The 21,768-nt window shown below is 39.5% G+C and overlaps 1 protein-coding gene across 2 annotated transcripts in view; it reads left to right on the plus strand.

Annotated features, from left to right (window-relative positions):
* Window positions 1-21,137, plus strand: part of PCDH15 (protocadherin related 15) — a 367,987-nt gene extending 346,850 nt beyond the window's left edge. Inside the window, exons 31-36 of one of the 2 annotated variants that reach the window (XM_086467277.1) lie at window positions 109-219; window positions 11,334-11,355; window positions 12,871-12,909; window positions 14,118-14,191; window positions 15,079-15,211; window positions 20,583-21,137. In XM_086467277.1, the coding sequence (XP_086323403.1) occupies window positions 109-219; window positions 11,334-11,355; window positions 12,871-12,909; window positions 14,118-14,191; window positions 15,079-15,211; window positions 20,583-21,137 (934 nt within the window). Of the gene's footprint in view, window positions 1-108; window positions 220-5,303; window positions 6,694-11,333; window positions 11,356-12,870; window positions 12,910-14,117; window positions 14,192-15,078; window positions 15,212-20,582 lie in introns of those variants that run through there. The other variant, XM_086467276.1, reaches the window with a different exon arrangement.
* Window positions 21,138-21,768: the final 631 nt, after the last annotated feature.

The raw sequence follows: 21,768 nt of genomic DNA on the forward strand, positions 1-21,768 counted from the left end.
TTGAAGAAGAAACTGCAGGAAAAAACAGAAAACTTTACATCTCGGCTTATGTTAGGGTGTAGAGTGTTTCTAATGAGTATTTCTCCTTCCCTACATGGTTTACCAAAGGCGACAGGCTGAATGTGCAAAGACTGCAAGAATCCAGATGGCTTTACCAGCAGGCAAACCAGCAAGCACCGCTGCCAATAACCTCTATGAAGAGCTTGGCGACAGCACCATGTAAGTATTACATGTGAGATATCAATAAAATAGTGACCGAAGACATGATTCACTTTCCAGGGATATTGCTTCACGCAGTCTAGGTCAAAAAAGGCTTTTCTTTATGAAGGGGTCTCCACCGCTGCTTGGTGTTCTCAAACATCCAGAAAATAAAAAGGAGAGAAAGAAAAACCAAGTTGACCTGCTAATGGGGATTTCTTGTAGTGCACAGGGGAATCTTTAACAGGTTTTAAGGTGGCAAAAAGCTGGGTATAACCAGATGGGTTTTTTCTGGAGGAAGAGCCTACAGCAGGCTGTTACTACCAGGGTGAGCCAGGACTGGGCTCCCTTAGTGCCTTTGCAAACCCAGGCCAGCGTGCTACATTTTTCAAAGCCTGAACACATCCAGTGAAACTGTCGCCCGAGGGTCCCCATTTGCTATAGTGAGAAATGTTCTGTTGGGTAAAGTGGAGTTTTTTGTTCTAAATTTGAAACTGTTTGAATATTGAAATTAAAGGTAAAGGAACTCTCAAGATAGAGGAACCACTGCCAGTTCAATGAGTATATCTTTTACCTATTATATGCTCATAAAATACTAATACCACAGAGATGCCTACCTTTTCATGCTTCTGTGAATCTGAAGTTTGTGGACTCCCAACAATTTAACTCGCAGTATGAAAATACTATAGCGGAGACTAGCCAATTAATATTTGTATCATACCAGAGGTGGTGTTGATAAGCTTGCCACACTTACTCATCTATGTTTGTATTTTAAAACCAAGTAATGCTGAAGAGCATAGCATTGATAATATGTTTGGAGGCTGCTGATATCGCTGAGGACTGCCCAACTTCTGCTCTGTGTTCAATAGTTAGTTGTTTTGCTCTGCTCAGAAAGTTGAAATTTTCCAGATGCTGTGATAGAGTTTATAAAATGTTAAGGAGGCGTGACAGAGTGTATCACTGCTGCTTTAACTGTTGGCCATCTGAGTGCAGCCTCTCTGTTTGAAAGAATTCCAGAGCTTGAGCTTTTCTGTCTAAACAGAGGAGCTACACTTGAAGCAAGCATAGCTTCTCCTAGCTGCTGAATTTCCTCCCATGCCTTTTGCCTTTGTGAAGTGTACTGCTTGGGCAGGAAGGGAGGAAAAACATATATTCAACAGTAGCACATAGTTGCATTTTTGCATGTGAGCACTTCTGCTTGTGAACCACAGGAGATCACATCTGTACATGTACACACACAGTGAGGTGCCCTGCTGGATAAAAGCCCCATTTCTTTTGCATTTAACTAAATTTCTACTGAAATTAATGGTTCGCTTCTAATTTTACTGGCAGTGATATAAAGCTGGTTATCTGTGGGAACTGGATATCCCAATGGATACATCTGCCTTTTGTACTGAGGAACCCCTTATGCTAAACCCAGAAAAAAAGCCTCGTTGTGCTGGGGTTTTACCTGCAAAGATTTCTTGCTGTTTTAGTACTGCAACATGTAGGTGCAAATTTACAGATTGGCAGTCTTGACTTCGAGGCTTAGATTTGTGTTCATTTTGACTAACAATAGTTTTCATTGCACCAAAGAAGATACCATATTTGGAATAGTTTCTCTCAGATGTCTTTGCAGATAGCTAAGACATACTCATATCCATCAGGCTAAGGAACTGATTAAACGCAAACTAGTAAAAAACCTTAGAAGATAAATGAAAATCCTTAGGATTTTAAAGAAAATAACATGCTTCAATAAAAGTAATTGCAAATTACCTGTTTTTTTTCTGTCAAATATTTGATTTCAAGTCACTGGTATACCTTAGGAAATTATTATTTGGGAAATACATTTTATTAACATTTTTCCTGAATTTTAGGACAATATTTCCTGTATTTAGTTGTCCGAAGACAGTCATCTTTCATTTGTGGTGCTGCCTTGTGTCTTGTTTTCTTAATTTGGTGTTTATAGCAAATTAAATGGAACTAAGCTCTTTAGTTTTAAATCTGCTTTGTCTCATAATTTTTATTTTTCTCTGTCTTTGGATACATAGGCATCAGTAAGTAAGCTCATTTATTGTCTTAATATGTGTAGCTAGTAGAAATGCTAGTTAATTTTCCTTTCAGTAATTCCCATTAAACCTTGTAATCTGAAACTCATATTTTATTTGTCCATTGATCAAGTACAGGAAAGACATTTACTGTGAAGTTTCAATACTTCTGTGCTTCTTTATCCTTTTCTTGGAAGAAGAGACAAAGTATGATTGCTGAACTTGAGTGGTATTATTTCTAAAGCCAAATAGTTCTACTACCTTGAAAAACCCAAACAAAACCAACACTGACTGCATGCACAGAGATTTGCTTTCGGTCCGTGAACTTAAGATCTCACAATTGGATGCAAGCAAAATCTTTCTTTGTGTGCTATTTACAATTCCATGCAAGGCAGGTACGTTTCTTTCAGTTTACGGAAATGTGCCTCAAACTTGTGAGCTGATGTTTCTCATTGATTAGAATACCTGTACATAAACAGGAAAAGGTTGCAGGGCAGCCTCATCCTTGAGAGGTGTCATGTGAAGCGAGAAAGGAACTGAGAAGCTTTTGAAATAATCTGTTCCAGTAGCATAAAGGTTATGTCATCTTGCATGAGCCTTCTACTGGAGGGTTTCCTTCAAGTTCAGAATAATGTATTTCTCTTGCCTCTAAATAGATTGAGGGTGCTTGACAAACCTCAAAGGATGCTGCTTTAGAATAAAGAATTAGTTTATTATTAGCATGAAGTCAATTGTTTTTCATACAGTTATATTCAGCCCAAAGGCAAGCCTTTAGGCATACTAGGTTTTGGAGAGCTGCAATTCTTGGAGAGAGTTTGTTCACTGGTATAACCCTTTGTGGCTTTGCTAGGTGTTATTGGCAAACGGGAGAGTGATCCCTGTACTCTGTGCAGTGATTCTTATTATTGGTCCCTCAGGTCCCTGTGACCGTTAGGAAGGTGTACTTGCTCTGCGTGGGTGATCTCTCACTCCAGACAAGAAAAAAAAATTAAGCAGCAAATGTCTTTCATTACTAAATACAGGCTTTCGGGGGACTTTTGCATATTAAATAATTTAGAGGAGATTTAATATCTCTTCATTAACTCATATCCAGTATCTAGTTATTGAAATTTCTCTTCCAGTTTTGCTAAGTGATATTTAACCACCAGAGGTTGGATTTCCATTAATTTAGATTTGGTAGTATTTCTGAGATAAAAGAAAACAACACCAAAAAAGACAGAACAGTCTGACCAAGAGGTCTAAAACTTCGTCTTCCGACATTCACCTAATCATGTAAATATAAATTTTCCCCTATTCCTTTGTTAATAAAGCCTAATCCTTTTTTATCTAAATTCTAAAGAATATGACTCAAATTCTGGTAGAGACAAGACTTAGAATTTTTAACTCAGAAGGTTTTTTGAAAACATTGGACAGGTCTAAGTCACTAAAAATAGTTCTGTATGGTATTTTGATTTGTGTGTGTCTGTGTAGAAGTCATTGCTACTCATGCTATACTTTAGCTGCAGTTGCTTAACTGCAGAAAATAAGAAGGTTTTAAGTATGACATTCAAAATGTGGAGTACCAGGGCTAGGCAGAGGTAGTGAGCTATAAATGAATTGTAGAAAAGTGAAATTCAGTCTTTTTACCTCATTTCTACCATACTGTTCCCTTATGCCATCATGTTCTCACCATAGCCTGTCTTACAGATATAGGTAATATTTCAGAGAGCTTTTTAGCATAGGTGTCCTTTTTAAGACTTTTTTTTTTGTTTGGGGTTGGTTTTTTTGCATCCCCATGCTAGACGGTATGTCTGTTTGGTTAGAATAAATTTGTACATGACAGCAATGGAAATGCATTTTGATTTGACCTCATTGCTGATGCGGGCAATCTCTTTGAAAGGATAAGGGTTTTGTTTTTACTCTATTGGATATTGGCCAATATCTTACCTTTGTCACAGGTTGGGGAGAAATAATATGGTTTTAAGCATCAGGTGAGCATTATTTAAAATAGGGCTCTGAGGGCACACTTTTCTAGCAGGCAGTTTGGAGATATTGATTTTAAAATACTGTTTATCTTAAAATCTGCTCAGAAGTTTGTGGTATTAAAAATATTTGAGGGAGGTAGGTTAACGAGGAGCTCAGAGGTGCTAGAAAATGGTGAGACCTCCTACTTTTGATGTAGAAACTCAATGTAATCCAACTGCGGGGGTTTTTCATTTGGTTTAACATGGTGCAGGGATGAAATTCATACACATATTGATACTTCTGTGTCAATATGTGTATAATAAGTGCAAGAAACATTGCCCACCTTGGTAATTCTTTAAGGATCAGTGTCAGGAGAATGGTCTGAGCCTGACTTGCATTTCAGCTGACTGGCTGCAGCTCCCATCAGCCGCCTCACAGACACCCTACAGGTCTACGCTTCAGGTGTGCCCAGGTTCACCTCTGACTCCTCCCGGGACCACAGTTTCAGGCTCACCATCGGCTCGAACCGCAGTTCTAATTTAGTGTGTGACCTATGGCCGGTCCTTAAAAGGCAGTGCAGGCACACTGAAAGACTGCAGAGTTTTGATGCACAGTTATTATAGAACAGGTTTAACGTGAAAACCCCTGTGAATGTTCAGTGTTGGATGTGTGCAGTATGGCACGGTGCCACCGCCAGATGAATGATGGAGACACAATTGTACATACATGCAGTATACATATCCTGAGTCCATCTTGTCTCACAGAGAAATTGTATCGCATACATAGCATTGACGTTTTGTGTCACTGGGGAGATAGGGTGCAGTATTGACTGATACTTTTGAAATCTAAGGGTTTTTTTTTTAAGAAGAGGTTAATTTATTTTTGAACTTGCTGAGTAGCTGAAAACTTTTTTTAATTTTTCTTCCTTCTCAAGTCCTTCTCCCTTAAAGAAGATGTAAAAGTAAATGTCTTGCCCAGTAGTCTAGTAAATGTGATCTTTCTGTTGGATAGTAGTAGTTTGCTAGAAGTAATTTAATGGCTCTGATTCATATCATAAGTTCTTTTTTTTCTCTCTCATGAGTATCTATGTCCATGCATGTTTCCTCACATGTGATTATCTTCTTTTCTTTCAAGTCTTTTTCTTCTCTACCATTTCCAACAAAGCAGGGGAAAAAAGTCAGTCTTAGAAGAAGGAGACCGTCAGAGAGTTATAAGCAGCTTTGCTTCCCGTGCTATTGAGGCTCACAAGCAATCTAATATCAATGGATCATTGAACAATAATCTCCCCAAATCTTCAAGTAACATTACTTTCTTATCTGACGAGAACCCATTAACTACTCAAAACCCATTATATGTGGAAGGTGTCACTCAAAGTCCTGCTGCTGCTGGGTTTCTACAGAAGAGAAACGATGTTCTAGATCCTCTTTCTCCTTCAAGACTAGTCTTGAAAAATGCCTCTTTGGGAGGCAGTCACTGTGCGTGGACGGTACCAACTCACATTCCTAAGAGACATGCACCTGGTCCTCCGAGTAGGCCAGTTATCATGGACCCCATTCAGTGGCAACAGGAGAGACTCAAAGCAGAGAATGAAGGAACTGAAAATCAGCACAGCAGTGCTGATATTAGCAGTCCGCTATTTCAAAAAATAAGTGGCCCCAAGTTAACTGTAAAAGAGAAGGCAAGACAGTTTGAGCAGCAGGCTTTGCAGGAAATGAAGCAAGTGAAATCTCCTGATGTTAAATCCATCCGATCGCCAACACACAGCTCTTGTTTGCAAGAAGGAGAGAACGTGCTAGAGCAGTCTCCTAAAAGTGTGGTTGCTTCTCCTTGCCTTCAGTCTTCTCTGTCTTCTCCAACACTTTGTGCTGAAGTAGTTGAACCAGAGGCCTCTGCGGTGCCCTCTGTAATCATCACTCACCACGACTATCCTGAAGAACTTTCTCCTCCACCAACTCGCAAACCGACTCCTCCGTCTTTTAGGATAAAGAAATCAGTTTGCCAAAGTTTTCTAGCTCCTCAGACCAAAGAAGTTACAGAAAGCATTCCAGATCCGCCTAAAATTCCCCCACCCCCACCTCCACTGCTGCCACCTCCACCACCGCCACCACCTCCATCCCCTCCTCTGTTGCCACCGCATCCTCCGCCTACAGTTTCTCTTTCTTCTTCTTCCTCTCCTCTTAGCACCCAGCACCTCTCCCCTGCCAAGCATTCAAAATCCCCTGCCAAACAGCCAGCTGCACCACCACCGGCCACAGTGCCAGAGCCTCCTCCCCGTAGGGAGCTGAAAGGTATTCTTAAAAACATTCAGAACTTAGCAGCGATCGAAAAGTCTGTGGCCAACATGTACAGCCAAATAGACAAAAACCACGTTCTGCCCAAGCACGTTTCTAAGCTCAAACCAGTGGCAACACCAGAGCTGCCAACTGCAGAAGCTGTGGCTGAGCACAGCCAGCGGAATGGCAACTTGAGCTGTGTTGTGGAGGAGCTTGAGAAACGCTTTCCATCTCAGTCGACAGCACTGTAATGGTTATGGTTGGATGTTTTCTGCATGTAACGTTTTGAGTGAGATGACTCTAATGCAGCACATGGTATCTTCCTCAGACTCTACAAATTCAGACTTTTTCCCTTTCTCTGTTGTATATCACCACTTATCCAGTCCTAATCCCAAATTGAGAGACACTCTTTCCTGTTCACTCAGAAATTTGTAATGTATAATAATTCTACAAGTTGTTTTCTCAGAGCTACATCTTACTGTTCTATGATGCTGGTTCTTAGTCTGTTTACCAAAAAGTCTTGGGGAAAACTGTCCATTTTTAGCTGAGGATTGCTCACAGATGGTAGAGGGCTTGATGCTGCTGTATGTTAAGCAGCCTTCACTGTAGGTAATATCAGTAAGCAGAGTGATTTTTTCTGCAGCTGTAATTGGAAGCTCTTGCTTTGCCCATAAAATGTACCACCTGGGAGGACTCCTACTGTCAAATATTGGATGTCAAAGAAAGCAAGTACTGGTGGTAATCAGGCTCAGCAATAGCGAGCTGGACTTAGTGCAGTAATGCATCGTCTTACTCCATGGGAGATGACACAGCACTCTGCTATGCTGGCATGCTTTCTCAGCTAACGTTTGCATCTCAAGTTGGAAGAAGGGTTTTGTCCTGATTTGTCAGTAAACCTGGCTGTCTTCCCTTTTGTTACCCATGTTCTGCCTTCCATTGCATTTTTTGTATTGTAACTGCATGTTAAAAGTTTTTATTTTGTAAATTTCTTTAACACACAAAACATTTGTTTGGTTTTCATTTTGCACGTGTATGTTGTTGGTGTCTCTCTAGCTTTCATGCTAGTCTGCCATGAGCTTTACAGCTGAAACATTTTGCTTAAATTGTAATAAAGTCACTCTGGTTAGTGTCACCAAGTAAAGATTTTTCAAGTACTTGTAAAAATACATGTCATATGGATTTACTTACTGGCTTTTTTGCTCACAGTCATCTAAATCAGACCTTTCCATTAAATATGTCAAATATAGTACATTAGCTTGTCCTTTGAAAAAAATGGTAAGTAAAAGCAGTCTGGGCATTTGAATTAATGTTGATTTGGTTCAACTTGCAAGTTTCCTTTTAGTCTTTTGCCAAAATTCAAAATATTTGTGTTTAATATGAAAATTTTTGGAAACATATTGGGAAAGGCAGGTATTACATAATGAGAAAAAACTGAAACCCCAGTTCAGTATCAAATGTTGTAATCCTGAGCAAAAAGGTAATTAATTATTTATCGGACTGCCTAGAGATACTCAGCATTTCCGTGGTGCCTGGCTTTTTCTCTTTTCTCTTGTTTTGTTTTGTTTTGTTTTTTTCTAAATCTGCAGTTAGGATATGTATGGATGCTTCATTTGGAAACTGCTGAAGGTAGTTTCTCTTTCTTTGTCCCAGAGCCAAACTCCATGAATTCCATCACACAGATTTCACTGATATATTGGAATTTTTCTGTACTTAAAATTCTTGTTGGGCTAGGCTGTACTTCCAAGACACATATAGCAGCTAAATGTGTGAGGGCAATGATTATTGATCATAGCATTTTTGCTGTAACAGAATCTGTATAATTTACAAAATACACACATGTAGAATACCTGCCGATGATGCTGAATTCTCCAAGAGTGGCACGACTGCAGCACCAGCAGCAAATTGTCAAAGTTCAGCAGCTACGAGGTAGAGAAACTTTGGAGATTTAAGAACCAGAATTGGAAGATGGCTTACATGTGTACTTGCTTCTGTGTGTCTGCCATGGTCCTGGCGTGGAGGCAGTGGGATGGGGGAAAGCATGCAGAGATGACCATGAGCAATTATTGTGCTAAGCATGTCCAGAGTGGATCAGCCCTAAGACAGAGATGTGAATTTAAGTACCCAGATCCCACTTTAGAGCTTGGAGAACCATAACAGATGCTTTTGTGAAGTTCATTATATCATTAGTGAAATAGTAGACAAATATGACATAATTTTGCAGTGTGCAGTGTCATGCAGCAAAGCTGCAGGTGTTTAGTAACTCACAGCGTAAATATCAAAGGTTTTATTCGGCTACAATTATTTGTGGTATTCCTTAAGCAGAAAGACTGGACATCATCCAGGAGCTCCTTTTTACATACTTAGTTTCATAGGTCTCAGAAGTGTTTGTGGGATCATGGTAATCAGCTCTTCACTAATGAGCAACACCTACTTTCTCATTCTGGATATCATTATTAAGGTGGAAAGTTTACAAAACGTGGTTTCATTTTGTCTGCAATTAATGTTTGTTCTCCTGCTGGTTTTTTGAATAGCCTTTGTTAAAAAATATCATTCTATTAGATGAGGAAAGAAACTGTACCAATGGCGTGTATTTTTAACCTCACCCACCGAAGTTCTGTCCCATCGAGGTGTCTGGATACCACTGCTGTTTTGCAGCACCACAAAGTATTATAACCAGTGTAGCAGTTGGTAAGATGTTGAGCATGTATGTTTATTGACCCCTCTTCAGGTTGTCTGATTTGGTTAATTAGGGTCAGATGTGATCCTGGCTATAGCTCTCATCCTTCCATCGTCAGCTTGGCTGGGTTGAGTTCAGAGCAGGAGCAGAAATTGAATCAGTGGAGAGTGCTTCTATGCAAACCCGTTTGCAAAGCTGGAATGAAGCAGTAGCGTATCATTGCTCATCTGCCTTCCAGAGTCTTTCTCCTCAGTTCCAGCTATGAACTGCAGGAAATCTCCGTTTTAAGAGTCAGGGCAAATTGATAAGCAGTTGCCCCCTCTGTATCTATCTAGTATCTGTAGTAGTTGGGGTTTATGATGCTTTTGCTTTTAATATGAAAACAGATATAAAATGTGAAATAGCAAATGCCTGGTGGGATGCCAGTAATTGGGAAAATTGTTGCTACAGGCAAATCACAGTCCCTTTAACCTACATTAGCAATACAGACCTATGAAAGGTTGGCACATTTTGTACATGTAAATTCATTCTTGTTTTATCTTTCATGTTAAGTACCAGCAGTGTATACGAGCTGTCATGTCATCCTACATCATCATAGGCACTGTGTCCTGGCTTCCCATTTTGCATTGAAGATTTCTCTCTGACTGACTGCAGTGAAGTCTGGCTGATGAGGTTTATCCAGAAGCAATTCCTCCCTTGGTGGAGAGCTTTAATTCCTTCTTGGAAACAAATGATGTTGTTTTGACCTTTGCCTTTTTGTCAGAATAGATCCTTGTGCTGTATTGAGTGAATGGGTATTTTTTTGTCTTTTCGGGCTTTTTTTCCTTCTAATCATGGCCACACAAAACTATAAGAGAAGTTTAAGCATCTTTCAAAACACAATGTGGTGCTATTTTTAAGAAAGTTGAATTCCAAATTTAATTAGAATTAGTTACATTATGCTTTTAATCTGACATGTAGTGACTACTGGAGCAATTAAGAGTAATAGGCTTACTTATCCTCTGTGCAACACAAGACCTTCTTTATCTGAAGATTGTAGGCAATATGGAAACTAAATACAGTGTTCCTCAAGTGGGCTTTGAAAAGTCACATACCATCTTTTGATGATAAATCTTCATTTCAGTTGTTCATTAGTTTTATATTACATGGGCAACAGCATTAATTTAATACTGATAATCAATTCCATATGCTGAATATTAATAGGTAACTTTCTAGATGGTGATATTAAAGAATTAAAAGGATTTCTACTCTGTTTTTATTATTTACTCAAGTGTAATTAAAGACTTGCCCTAGACTGCTGTCTGTGTACTAGATTAAGCTCAACATGATTTTGAGCATTTACCCTTTCCTTCTTAAAAAAAAAAAAAATTAAAAATCCAGGCTTATCCTTAATAATAATAATGCTAAGACCTAAATTGCTGTTCCCTAGTTTTGTCTAAACCATTTTAATTTTCTGGCACAAAATGTGAAACTAGAGAATTTGATAGACATAAGTGCATTTGTCATGCATAGAATGGCTCCAAGAAAATGAATTAAAATAACAACAAAAAATTTCCAATGAGATGAAAAGCACAAAGCCTGTGGCAAAATAATCATAGATAGCAAAAATAATATAACTCCCCCCCTGCTGAGCAAATGTTAGGAAATGTGTAATTTTAATAATCATGTTGTTACAAGAAATTAGTAATAGAAGCTCCAGGCCAAGTTCTAGCAAGTCACAAGTGGATACAGAAAGTCCAGAAGTAGAAAAGAAACTGTTTCACTGCTTAAGCAGATGCATGAAGTAAGAGAGTCTATCTGTAGGTGGTCTCTCTAGGTCTCTGAGACAACAGAGAAGGTAACTGGGCAGGACCTCCCTTACAGGAAAGCAAGGCAAGCCAAACACAGTGTTCACCCCTTTTCCCCTTGCTGAGTTCCACTGGGTGCACTGGCTCTCTGGCTTTTGGAGATTGGGGATTTCTTCTCATTCATTTGCAATCTAAAGCAAGAAAAGATCCCAGAGATTCACTAGCATTTCTCATGCAATGACTCATATGTCCAGAGCAAACCTAAAGAAAAACATATTTTGTATTGTAGATATGTATTTCTTTTCTTGCTAGTAGTATTTCTAATTACATTATCTTTTCATCTCTCTCCAGAAGGAATGGCAATATGCACCTTTATATAGTCTCACAGAAATATACTAATTTTTTTTTCTCTTTTTCTGACTTTTAGGCGAGGATATGCACAGCACGAGGTAAGGCTGTTCCTCAGTTATATTAATTACATTAATATATTTTTCCCATGCAGCCTATATGAAACTCATTGCTACTGGATGTTTGAGAGACCAGAAATATCAAGTGGCTCAAAAAATTCATGAGGCATAGGTTCCGAGGGGCTAGCAACCATGTGGCACCAACGTCACCTCCAGGCTAGGAGATTCCTGCTTGACAAACTGCCTAAAGCAGTTTCCCAGGGAATTCCCTCTACGCGTGCTGGGTTTTCTTATGGCACGCCTAATCATCTGCTGCTGCCCGCTGTCGTGGGCCAGATACTGGACCACGCAGACCTTCTCTGCAACTCAGTGTCATCTGTTGTTCTTGCAACATCTTTTTCTCCAGCAAAGAATAACATGGAGAGTTTCCTTCAGAAATCTGAATGAATTCATTTAAGAATTGGAAAGTTCTCCAAAATACATTTCTGTAATAAAGGCTGATATTTACTTGCTAAGAGCTAGATTAGTTTTATTATTCTTAAGGTGTGTGTCCGGAGCCTACTGCTCCTTATTCAGTAGTGTTTTACAAACTGCAAGCTTTCTGTTATTAGGCTGTGATTTTTCCTCCCTTTGCAGAGCTGATCTGTGTCTCTAATTCAGAAACAGAACTTCCCCATCTCAGGGTTTGGTTCTGGCCAAGAAACTTGGCTGAAATAGAGCCACCAAGTTTTGGGAGGCGTGTGGGGATGATGGTACCAATTTTCCTCAGTAAATCTGATCCTCACGTACCAAATGGCAAGTGCTGTGCATCGGTCTGTCATTTGCAGAAAACTGGAGCTGCAGAGTAATTAACAAGATGACTGCCAAAAATGACCCATGTTTAGCTGTGACACACCAGGGAGCAGCCATATTGTCCTGTAGGTCCTCTCCGCACAGCCTCCTGCGGTCTCTTCCCTCATGTCAGCATGCTTTTCTCACTGCATTCTGCATACAGAAATCATGCATAAACTGCAGAGAAAACCAGTGAGATAATCCTTCACTTTTATTGGTATCGTGAATTAAAGTATATTTGTGGTTGCAAGGTATTCTGTTAAAAGCCAGAAGTATATAAATATAGATAGAGAATTGAAGTCATGGTACTACAGTAGAAGCTTGGGTAAGAAATCAAATCACTTCAGGTTTTTAACAGCTGAATCACAGACTTTACTGCAGATTCCCATAGATCTGCTTTCTGCCTGTTGTGGATAAATGTATGCCATTGTCTCCCTGCTGTCTCCAACATACACCGCACAATAGTTCTCTTCGGCTCTGGCAGAAGTTCTTGAGTTACATAATGCAGAAGTTCACCACATAAACTTGGATTTTGATTTATATTAGGCCAAAGAAATAGTGGACTGTAAAGTGATTTTACTATATTAAGGAAGTATCCAGGTGCTGTACAAAAGGCTCTGAAGGACCTGTGTTTTTAGGATTTCTTTCCAATCTTAACTCAAACACAAATGACCTGCACTTTAATTGCTGCTGCCTAATTAATCCATTTCTAATTTTCTTTTGTAGCAACAGCAGTTGCTGAGACCTTCTCTTCTCAGACCAGAGGTACCACTATTTCTCATTTCTTATTTATAACTTTTTCAAGTGGCTTTTACATAATTTCCTAATAAAAACTTGTCTGTCTTAGGTAATATTTTTACCCCTGATTATTATGGATGAAAAGGTCTGACATTGTTACCCCATTTATGTTGTTTTAATTAAATACCTTAAACTTACTGCATCTTGGTATTTCTCCCTTGAGCATCTTTCAGTTGCTCCCATGGATTTCATCGCTGAAGACTGATAGCCTTCCTAGTTTCGTGTCCAGATTCACAGACAGAATGATTTCCTCACCGTCCAACTGCAATCTGTTTTTTCAGATGTCAGTCTACTGATAATTGATTCTTGTACCTAGGGATGAACTAAGCGGTTGGCCTGCCAGGGTAACGGAAGCATTAGTACACTGCTGTGAAGTGCAAAGGCCACTCTGGATTATAAACCAAATACTTGCCATTTCAAATCTTTTAGACCCAATATTGTTTCCAGAATAAGCAATAGAGCAAACATAGCTTTTGTGAGGCTTTGCTATCGATGGTGGGTTTGTAGCACAGTGGTGATAGTTTCTGCGGTCATTGTAAGTAGTTACAACGAGGTGCTCTGACACAACTTTAAATTCATTGGACAGAGGAAAAATCCCTAGGAAGCAGTGAGATAGATGACATGAAGTCCCTTGCCAAAACCCAAGCCCTGGTGCTGTGTGTCAGTGCTGCAGTTCAGAGGTAGTCCATAGCGCAGCCTAACACCAAACAGTGTGTGAGAGGAGCTGGAGGACGCACTGGCACTTTTGTAGGACACAGACAGTCCAATGCTGCTCATGATTGTTGATGGTTGAGAAAACATTAAAAAAAAAAAAAAAAAAAAAAGAGACCTGACAAACACTGTAAGAAAGATAGCCCTAATCTTTCAACACAGCTTTTTCCTTTGAGAGAGGCACACTGTCACTTCTTGTGCCACAAGTCCCCTTTTTGTACTGGTATTTGTACAGGATGAGTGAGACAGTGTCCCACACCAGAACAGCGGCTGCATTTAGTGGACTTAAAACAGTCACTCACAGGGAATACAGCAGGGAAGGGGTCGTTTAAAGCTCCTGTCGGCTTCTCATTATGGCTCTTGACAGTTGTCAGTGTTCCTCATATTATCACTTTAAAATACTGTTCTTTGTGCCTTTTTCATCAGTGTATAACTGCATTCAATCAGTGTTTCTCTTTTGGCAGGAGTTAAGTATGGAGTCTGGAATTGATCCAGGGCAGGAGTACTATGGACAAGATTACTACAGTTATGAGCATGGGTATATTTTCATTTTCCCTATATATTTCTGAAAATGCTGCTATTCCAGGTCGGTGATGTTTATTCTTACAGCATCTAATCTGGAGATTTCCCTTCACCTCAGGATTACTTTAATCTATGTGTCCACAAAGGCATGCACTGACAAGAAAACTCTTTTCAAAAGTTAAGAGGCCGTTGCACAACTCCTTGCTTCTTTAGGAATCTAATTATTGTGCTTGCAGAGTGCGTACCCCATCTGTCTTGCCACGTTTATATTCACTTTTTTATTTGCATATTTCTGCTGTCTTGGAAATTAATTTCCATCATCTCCTCCCCTTTTGTGGCTCTCCAGTTCTCACTGAACCAGCCTGAGTTCAGTGACTGATACTTTGTGCTCTCAGTTCCCAGACAGTGTCTGGCCTTTTACATTTACCTAGAAAAACATCAACCCACTTTCTGATAATGCTAGGCTGACTGCAAGCACTGCAGGGATTGTTGCTGTTCTTACAAGCTCACAGGGATTCTTCCGAACTGATCCCAGGGAACCTGCTGATCCCAGGAAACCTGCTGTTTCATTCTCTAATTATAAAAAAGATTCCACAAAAAATCAGGTACCTAGAAAGAAGGTCATTGCACTTGAGGGATTCTTGACTGATCCCAGACACCTCGCAGTTCAGGTTGCCTTCCAGTTATAACCAGCTTGCGGCCAGCTGCAATGGGAGGGGGTTTTGGGTTGTGTTACTGCTAAGGAAAGAAGAATCATAATCTTTTCAAAGGTAGAAGGAGAAAAGAGAGCAAATAATTTCTTGTCCTTTCAGGATGTGCGCGTGTGCATTTGTTGCTGTGTGTGGAGACACACATGTGAACACATTGGTGCACATTATGAAGAGACAGTGGTGTTTTTGCCAGGTATGAACTGCCTCAGTACGGGAGCCGCCGCCGGTTGCTCTCTCCTTCGGGGATGTACGATGAGTATGGGGAAGTTGTGGTGGAGAATGACAGTGGCTACTACTACAGTCCACATGGATCGACAGCAGAAGAGGTAAGCATCTCTGGTGTGTTGCTTCTGTCTCTGCAACAAGCTGAAGGACAATTAAACCTTGTCGAATGTATTTTGTAATTGATTAGAATATTGTGTTAACTACAGACCAAATAAGCAGCTCTTTCAATGCTAATCATTGTTTGCTCTTCTGATGACCGGTAAAATTCGTGTCAGCACCTCTTTCCCTTTCTCTACAAATAAAAAGGAATTGCAGAGTTTCTTTTAATATCCACATCTGTTTTCCCTCAATGTAGATTTCCAGTTCGAAGAAAAATCCACATAGCCTTAAGTAATTCCATTTTTTATTGCTAGCCAAATGGGGTATTACTAATACTCAACCTATAACTGGTGATTTTCCACTAAGAAAAGCAGTCACCTAAACTCATTTATCATAAAGTTCACAACTGAATGTAAAGAAATTTTAAAATGTCAGTGGCAGCCAGAAGAAAGTTGATGTAAATCTTCCTTTTTTTTTTTTTTTTTAAATCTAATTTTCAGAAATGCTGGACTCCTAATCCATCACATGGGTTTTAATTAAAGGAGGATAGCATTTCTGAGCCATATTTTTCCCTGTTGCAGAGTAAGGTAGTTGTGCACTTGCAGCCTATTCTGGAAGTAAAACTTTCCCCATAACTTTGGTAAAATGCTGTTCTAAAACAGGTAAGTTAGTTTTTGATGCTAGGAAAAAATTCTGTATTTGTTCCTACTGACTTATCTTAGGGTGCAAGCTTTCGCAATAACTATCTTTCAAATTGTAATCAAGTTCCATTTTCGTAATTTGCAGGCGATGAGTCAAGGCAGAGGTCCTTCAAGCAGAGTTATAAGCCAGAGAGCAGGGGCTCAAATAGAAATCAGACCTTTAGGTGGTGGGATGGAGTTAAGACATGGTTCTGGAAGAGCATATAGGACCAGCCAGGGAAAAAGGAAACTAAAAGCAGTGATGCATGTAAGCCGCATAGCAGTCAGTACTCACAAACCAGTAGGAAGAACTGAGTCTGCCCGTTCTCCGTGGAAGAAAGCAAAGATATTCCCCATGATTCTGCAGAAGGTGAAAGGCGGTAGGAAAGATTCCAGTTATGCCAAGTTGATGTCAGCTTGCCAAGTGGACGGTGAGAAAAGCATGATTATCAGGGGAAGTTACTTCCAGAAACCAACAGATGACAGACCTTCAATGAGAAAACTAAATCATGCATTAAAACACATCAGTGTCTTCAGAAAATTTCAAGAGCCTATCAGCAAAGATTCAGTGCCTACAAGAGGAGAAGGAGAGGAAGAATATGGAAGAGATGAAGCAAAATCAGGAGTTTCAATAAGTATCACAGCAGAGAGTGAACATGAGGGTAGTGATTATGAGGAGAAGAAAAAGAAGAGCAGAAGATACACTTCAGATGAATCATCTGTGAAGAGTAGTAGCTCTGACTTGGAGTCAGAAGACAAAGACTACTTGAAAATAACTCTGGACCAAGATGAAGCCACTGAAAGTACTGTGGACTCTGATGAAGAAACTGGGCATGATTTCGGGGATTCTGATGATGACTCTGGATCCAGCTCTAGCAGTGAATCAGAGGAGGACTTATCTGAAGAGGATGATGACGAGGATGACTCTGACAGTGATGAAGAGGATAGCCTGTCAAAGAGCTCATCTACGCGAAGTTCCTACAGCAAATCAGGGACTAGCGAGTCCAGCAGTAGAAGCAGCACTGAAAGATCCAGTATAAAAAGTAGGGGAGGTAGTTCTTGTGGCAGAGTGAGGCGATCCAGCCAGAAATCAAATATTAGCTCTAATGCATCAGGTAGTGACAGGGACACAAGCTACAGGAAAACTTCAGGATCCAACTATAAGAGCAAAACATCCCCTGCCAGCCTTGAAATAGAAGATACAATAGAAGAGGTGTCAGAAGAAGATGAACAAGCGGATACGGAGCAAGCCAGCACAGGCCTTGATGAGTTGGCAGGTAACTCAAATATGGCAGTTTCTGAAACATCTGCCAATGCAAAAACTGTTGCTTCTGAAGAAGACAAGAGAGGAAAATCAGCTCTTAATGGTGAGGATAGCGTGAATGAAAGCACAGAAGAGGTTGATACAGATGCTAGTGACAAGGAGGAAACCATCAGTAAGAATGAATCTTCTTGCCTAGAAAGTGAAGTCAGTGTTACTTCCAAAGGTACTGAGGGGACAAAAAGCACAGCTAGCACCACTTCTGGTAAAACTGCTTCTTCCCCTGATACTGAGACTCAAAGTTCTGGCAACAACATGAAAAGAAAGAAAATAAGAAAAAACATGTCCCAGGAAAACAGTCAGTCTCAGTCAGACGAGCCCCTGGATACTGCCATTACAGAGTCAGAGACTACTGGTGATTCTACGTCCTTTTAAAAAGGAGTGACAGTAGGTGGACGTTTTGCAGTAAGGAGTGATCTTGTTTGCTGTGCTTTCTGTGTGGTCTTTCCTAAGCAATACACACTTGACTAGAGACAGCCAAAAAGAAAATGTCAAATCTTGTGCTTCAGCATTTGAACCCTGTATGGTGTCTTAAGGATAGAACCAAACTAATGCAATTCCTCTGAGAGACTACTCGGGTATATTTAGTGGTGGATATAGAAAGATTAATTTTCATTGAGCAATGGCAGGAAGTAGTACTTCTTTTTCCTCTGCTGATTTCAATAATGTAGTTAAAAGAGGCATTGTGTTGATTTTTAGATTTAATCCTTTGGGCATTATACATGTTGTGAAGCAAAGTAATGTTGCGTTTTGCATTAGCTGTGATGGATAGCTTGATGAACCTGGTGGCACAAACATCTTAAGGGCCTTGTGTTCACACAGGTTATGTCTGTCACAAAATGGAACACAACAGGAAGGAAAAGGTGCAAAACATAGAATTCAGTGAACAGGAATGAGGATGAGGATGAGGATGAAAAGACTTAGAAGTCATACATGGTTTCACCTTATGTTCCCCTACCGTACAGCATTTGCTAATATTCAGATGGGTTCTCTGCTGTAAACATTAGCCCTGTTTGCAGGGAGAACTGAAATTGCAGCAAAGCAACACTCCCAAAACTGCAGAGTATTACTAGCAGAGCTGGGATTAAACTGTTTCTGGATCATGGGATTCACGTTTCAGGTACCAGTGATGTACAAGACAGGAAAGCAGAGGTAGGTGTACAACATGAGCTTGGCCAGTAGAGGAATGGATTACGTTTTCCAACTTCTGCCCTTCCCACCTAACAGTACAGTGGTTTTATTATTTTTTTAAAAAAAACATATGTTTAAGAGTTTGAGATGCATAACAGCAAAGTATTGCTGAAGGTCACCATCACCTATGTACTACATTTTGGTATCTGCCTTTTGAAATTCAATGACCTGCAGTATCTGATGTCATTCAATAGAGAAATCTTGTAGCCCTTTCATTAGCACAGTTCAGCTCAGAATGAGCATGATGCATAGGAAGGACCTCTCTTATTGGCAGCGCAAGCAGCCTTTGTGTTTTGATATAAGAAGCAACCTCTGCATGATGTACCTCCTCATGGAGCTCTTATCCGTGCTGTTAGCAAGCTTTGTATACCCACAAGCAAGCTGTGTTTCATTTACCTTATATCAAAAGCCACAGAGCTGTTTCTCAATCACTAGATTTATCCAGATAAGCCATAAGAAGCCTAAATAAAATTAAAGCTCTGAGCCACTATTGGATTAGTCTTGTGAGTGAGTACTTCAAAGCTAGCACAAATTCTGGCATATGCATCAAAACTCTGCCAAGAAGTCTCTGTTAGACAGGGGAGAGAAAAATGTTTGAATTTTTAAGATACTTGAGCCTGCTGTGGAGTTACCCTGGCAGGACAATTGGTGTTGAGCTAAAAACGTGATACTGACTTTTCAACTACTGCCTTTAATTCCAGTTGAAATGTGAACTACATTCGTGATCAGTTATCTACTATTTTGTATTTCTATATAGCACAAAGTTGTAGCTGCACACAGTGTTTTAACGTAAATCCCATTTAAACTACTCAGTCTTTTGATCCACCTGAATATATCTGTGTGAAGAAAATTGTATGTGTTTATCAGGAACAAAAGAATGGGCATCTAAGCAATTTGTACAAAGTGTAACTTCTCAAAAGCTTGAGAGTAATCACCGCCCATTTGTACATTGCACGATTTTCTTTCTCCAAAACTGGCTTTTCTTGTGTGCATGTCTATGTATTGCAGTGGGAGTTAACTGTGAATGGTGTCTGCTGCCTTAGTGAAATAACAGTGTTTTCATCATTAATTTAAGAGTGATAGTCGCTTGTTTCAGTGTACTGCAAGGAGGCATTATTTTTTAAAAGATCAATTATAAATTAAAATAAATAATGGGGTTTGTGTAATCACTATTAGTACAAAGCCACAGCAAGATGGAAATTGTTTGCATTAATTCTTTTTAAAAAATATAAATTATATAAAATCTAAAGTCTCATTTCTTCACCATCTTCTATTTCATAGCAAAGTGTCTCCTTTGATTCCACTAGATTGGAACTGGCATAAAGCCTTATATCAAGCTTTTGTTTTTTCAACCAGCCAATTTTGCCAACGTCTTGCCTGAGAATTTCCCTTGTGTAGGTCCCAAGATCTTCCTCTGCTTGATGTGTTGTGCATGTAAAACAGACCTGCTCAATGCCATTTCTGCACTGAATTCACAATGTAGTAATACTCTGGAAGAAAACTTCTAAGGCCTTCCTAGCATTTACCCGCTAGTACAGTAGTTTCTTAGAAATACCACACAATGGCTTCATCATCGGTGCCTTCCAGTTTCTGTTAGAAGGGTTTATTAATCTAGTTGGTTTTCCTCTCTCTTTGTAAGACAGACTGAGACATTGCTCTCTCAAAATATGACTGGCTTGTCAATATCGGGATTAAAAGAAGTTGTCTTTCAGAAAGTAATGTCTTCATTCTCAGGATTCTCCAAAAAAGGTGCACTTCGACTTTATGGGAGCACAACTGAATGCATCTTTAGAAAAAAAGAAAGCAAAAAAAAAACCCCGAACAAACAAATTTGTCACTGCTTTCCAAACCTGAAGAGAAACATCACAATTTTTATACACTCTGACGCGCATTATGCAGTCATGAACTAAAATGGATTTATCCATCTTACACCTTTGTACTAAAAAGAATTGTTTGCATGTTCGAGCATTAGGTGTATATGATAGGGGCACACAGTGATAATCAAAACAATTAAGAAATATCTGTGTTCAACCTAAGAGGAAGGGTACAAAAGACCAAGTTAATAAAAATTCATATGAGTGTCTAGATAAAAGACAATATAAATAACAGATAGGAAAAGGGCAGGAAAATGCAAGAAATAGCACAGAGATTTAATGACATTTTCTATTTCTTGTCAAACAGTGGGCCAGAAAGAAAAGGATCAAGTTGATAGTTGACCCAGAGTATGAGACCAGCTCCACTGGAGAAGACAGCGCTCCTGATTCTAGCCAGAGGAATCGTCTTAATAACCCAAATATTCAAAACAACATCAACGGTAACATCTACATTGCACAGAATGGCTCTGTTGTCAGAACCCGTCGCATTTGCCTTGGTAATAATTTAAAAGTCACATCTCCAGTGAGGCTGGGGAAACAGTTCAAGAAACTGGACAAGCTTGCAGTGACACACGAGGAGAATGTCCCACTGAACACATTGTCAAAGCGACCATCTTCTAGTGATAAAATGAACGCAAGACCTTGCAGTGTCTCATTTGCTTCCTCTACTATAGGGGCCGAAAATACAGTAACAAAGCCAGGGGGCTCCAAAAAGAAAAGCACAGAAGAGCACGAATCAGTAGTTGATAACGAGGATGTCAAAGAGCCCTTGGAGTTGCACAGTGAGCACACACAGTCAGACGAAGAGGAGCTCTGGATGGGCCCTTGGAACAACCTTCACATACCAATGACAAAACTGTGATTTTTATTTTTTTTTTAATTTTAATTTTTACTTCAGTTTATAATAAACTGCGCTTTTTATTGTCACTGAGGAAAATGTATGAAATTTGTATTGTGCACATACGTTGTATACTACAAACAACACACTTTAAAGTTGAAAAACAAAACTTGCACTCACATTTGTACCAGTTGTCCTCTCCAACAACTATTTTGACAGGCTCCTGTTTCACTAAACAACACTTCATTTAAAGTAATTAGATTTTTTGGATCTTGAGTTATTGTTTAATAAACAGTAAACTACTAATAAATGCACAGCAACATTGGGTTAACTTTTCAGACAGTTCTATACATGCCTAGCTTGTTTTTCTGTATGGTACTTGTGGCTATACTGTTTAGATTTGGAAATTGTCTATTTATGTTCAAGATTTATATCCAGAGCTCTTGATTCTGAACTCAGAGTAATAAATTAAAAATAAATTCATGAAAGTCAATGGAGCAAATCCTCGGCTGGCTTAAATTTGAGTAACAGTACCAAAGTTGGTAGTGATATACCAGTTCATGCAAACAGAGGATCTTGCTCAACACCCAGCTAGCAGACTTACGTAATAGTGGAATTGGAGTTTATAAGAGTATAGCACTGTTACATAGAAAAG

Source organism: Leptosomus discolor, chromosome 6 (genome assembly GCF_034619465.1).
Source record: "Leptosomus discolor isolate bLepDis1 chromosome 6, bLepDis1.hap2, whole genome shotgun sequence".
NCBI lineage: Eukaryota > Metazoa > Chordata > Aves > Leptosomiformes > Leptosomidae > Leptosomus > Leptosomus discolor.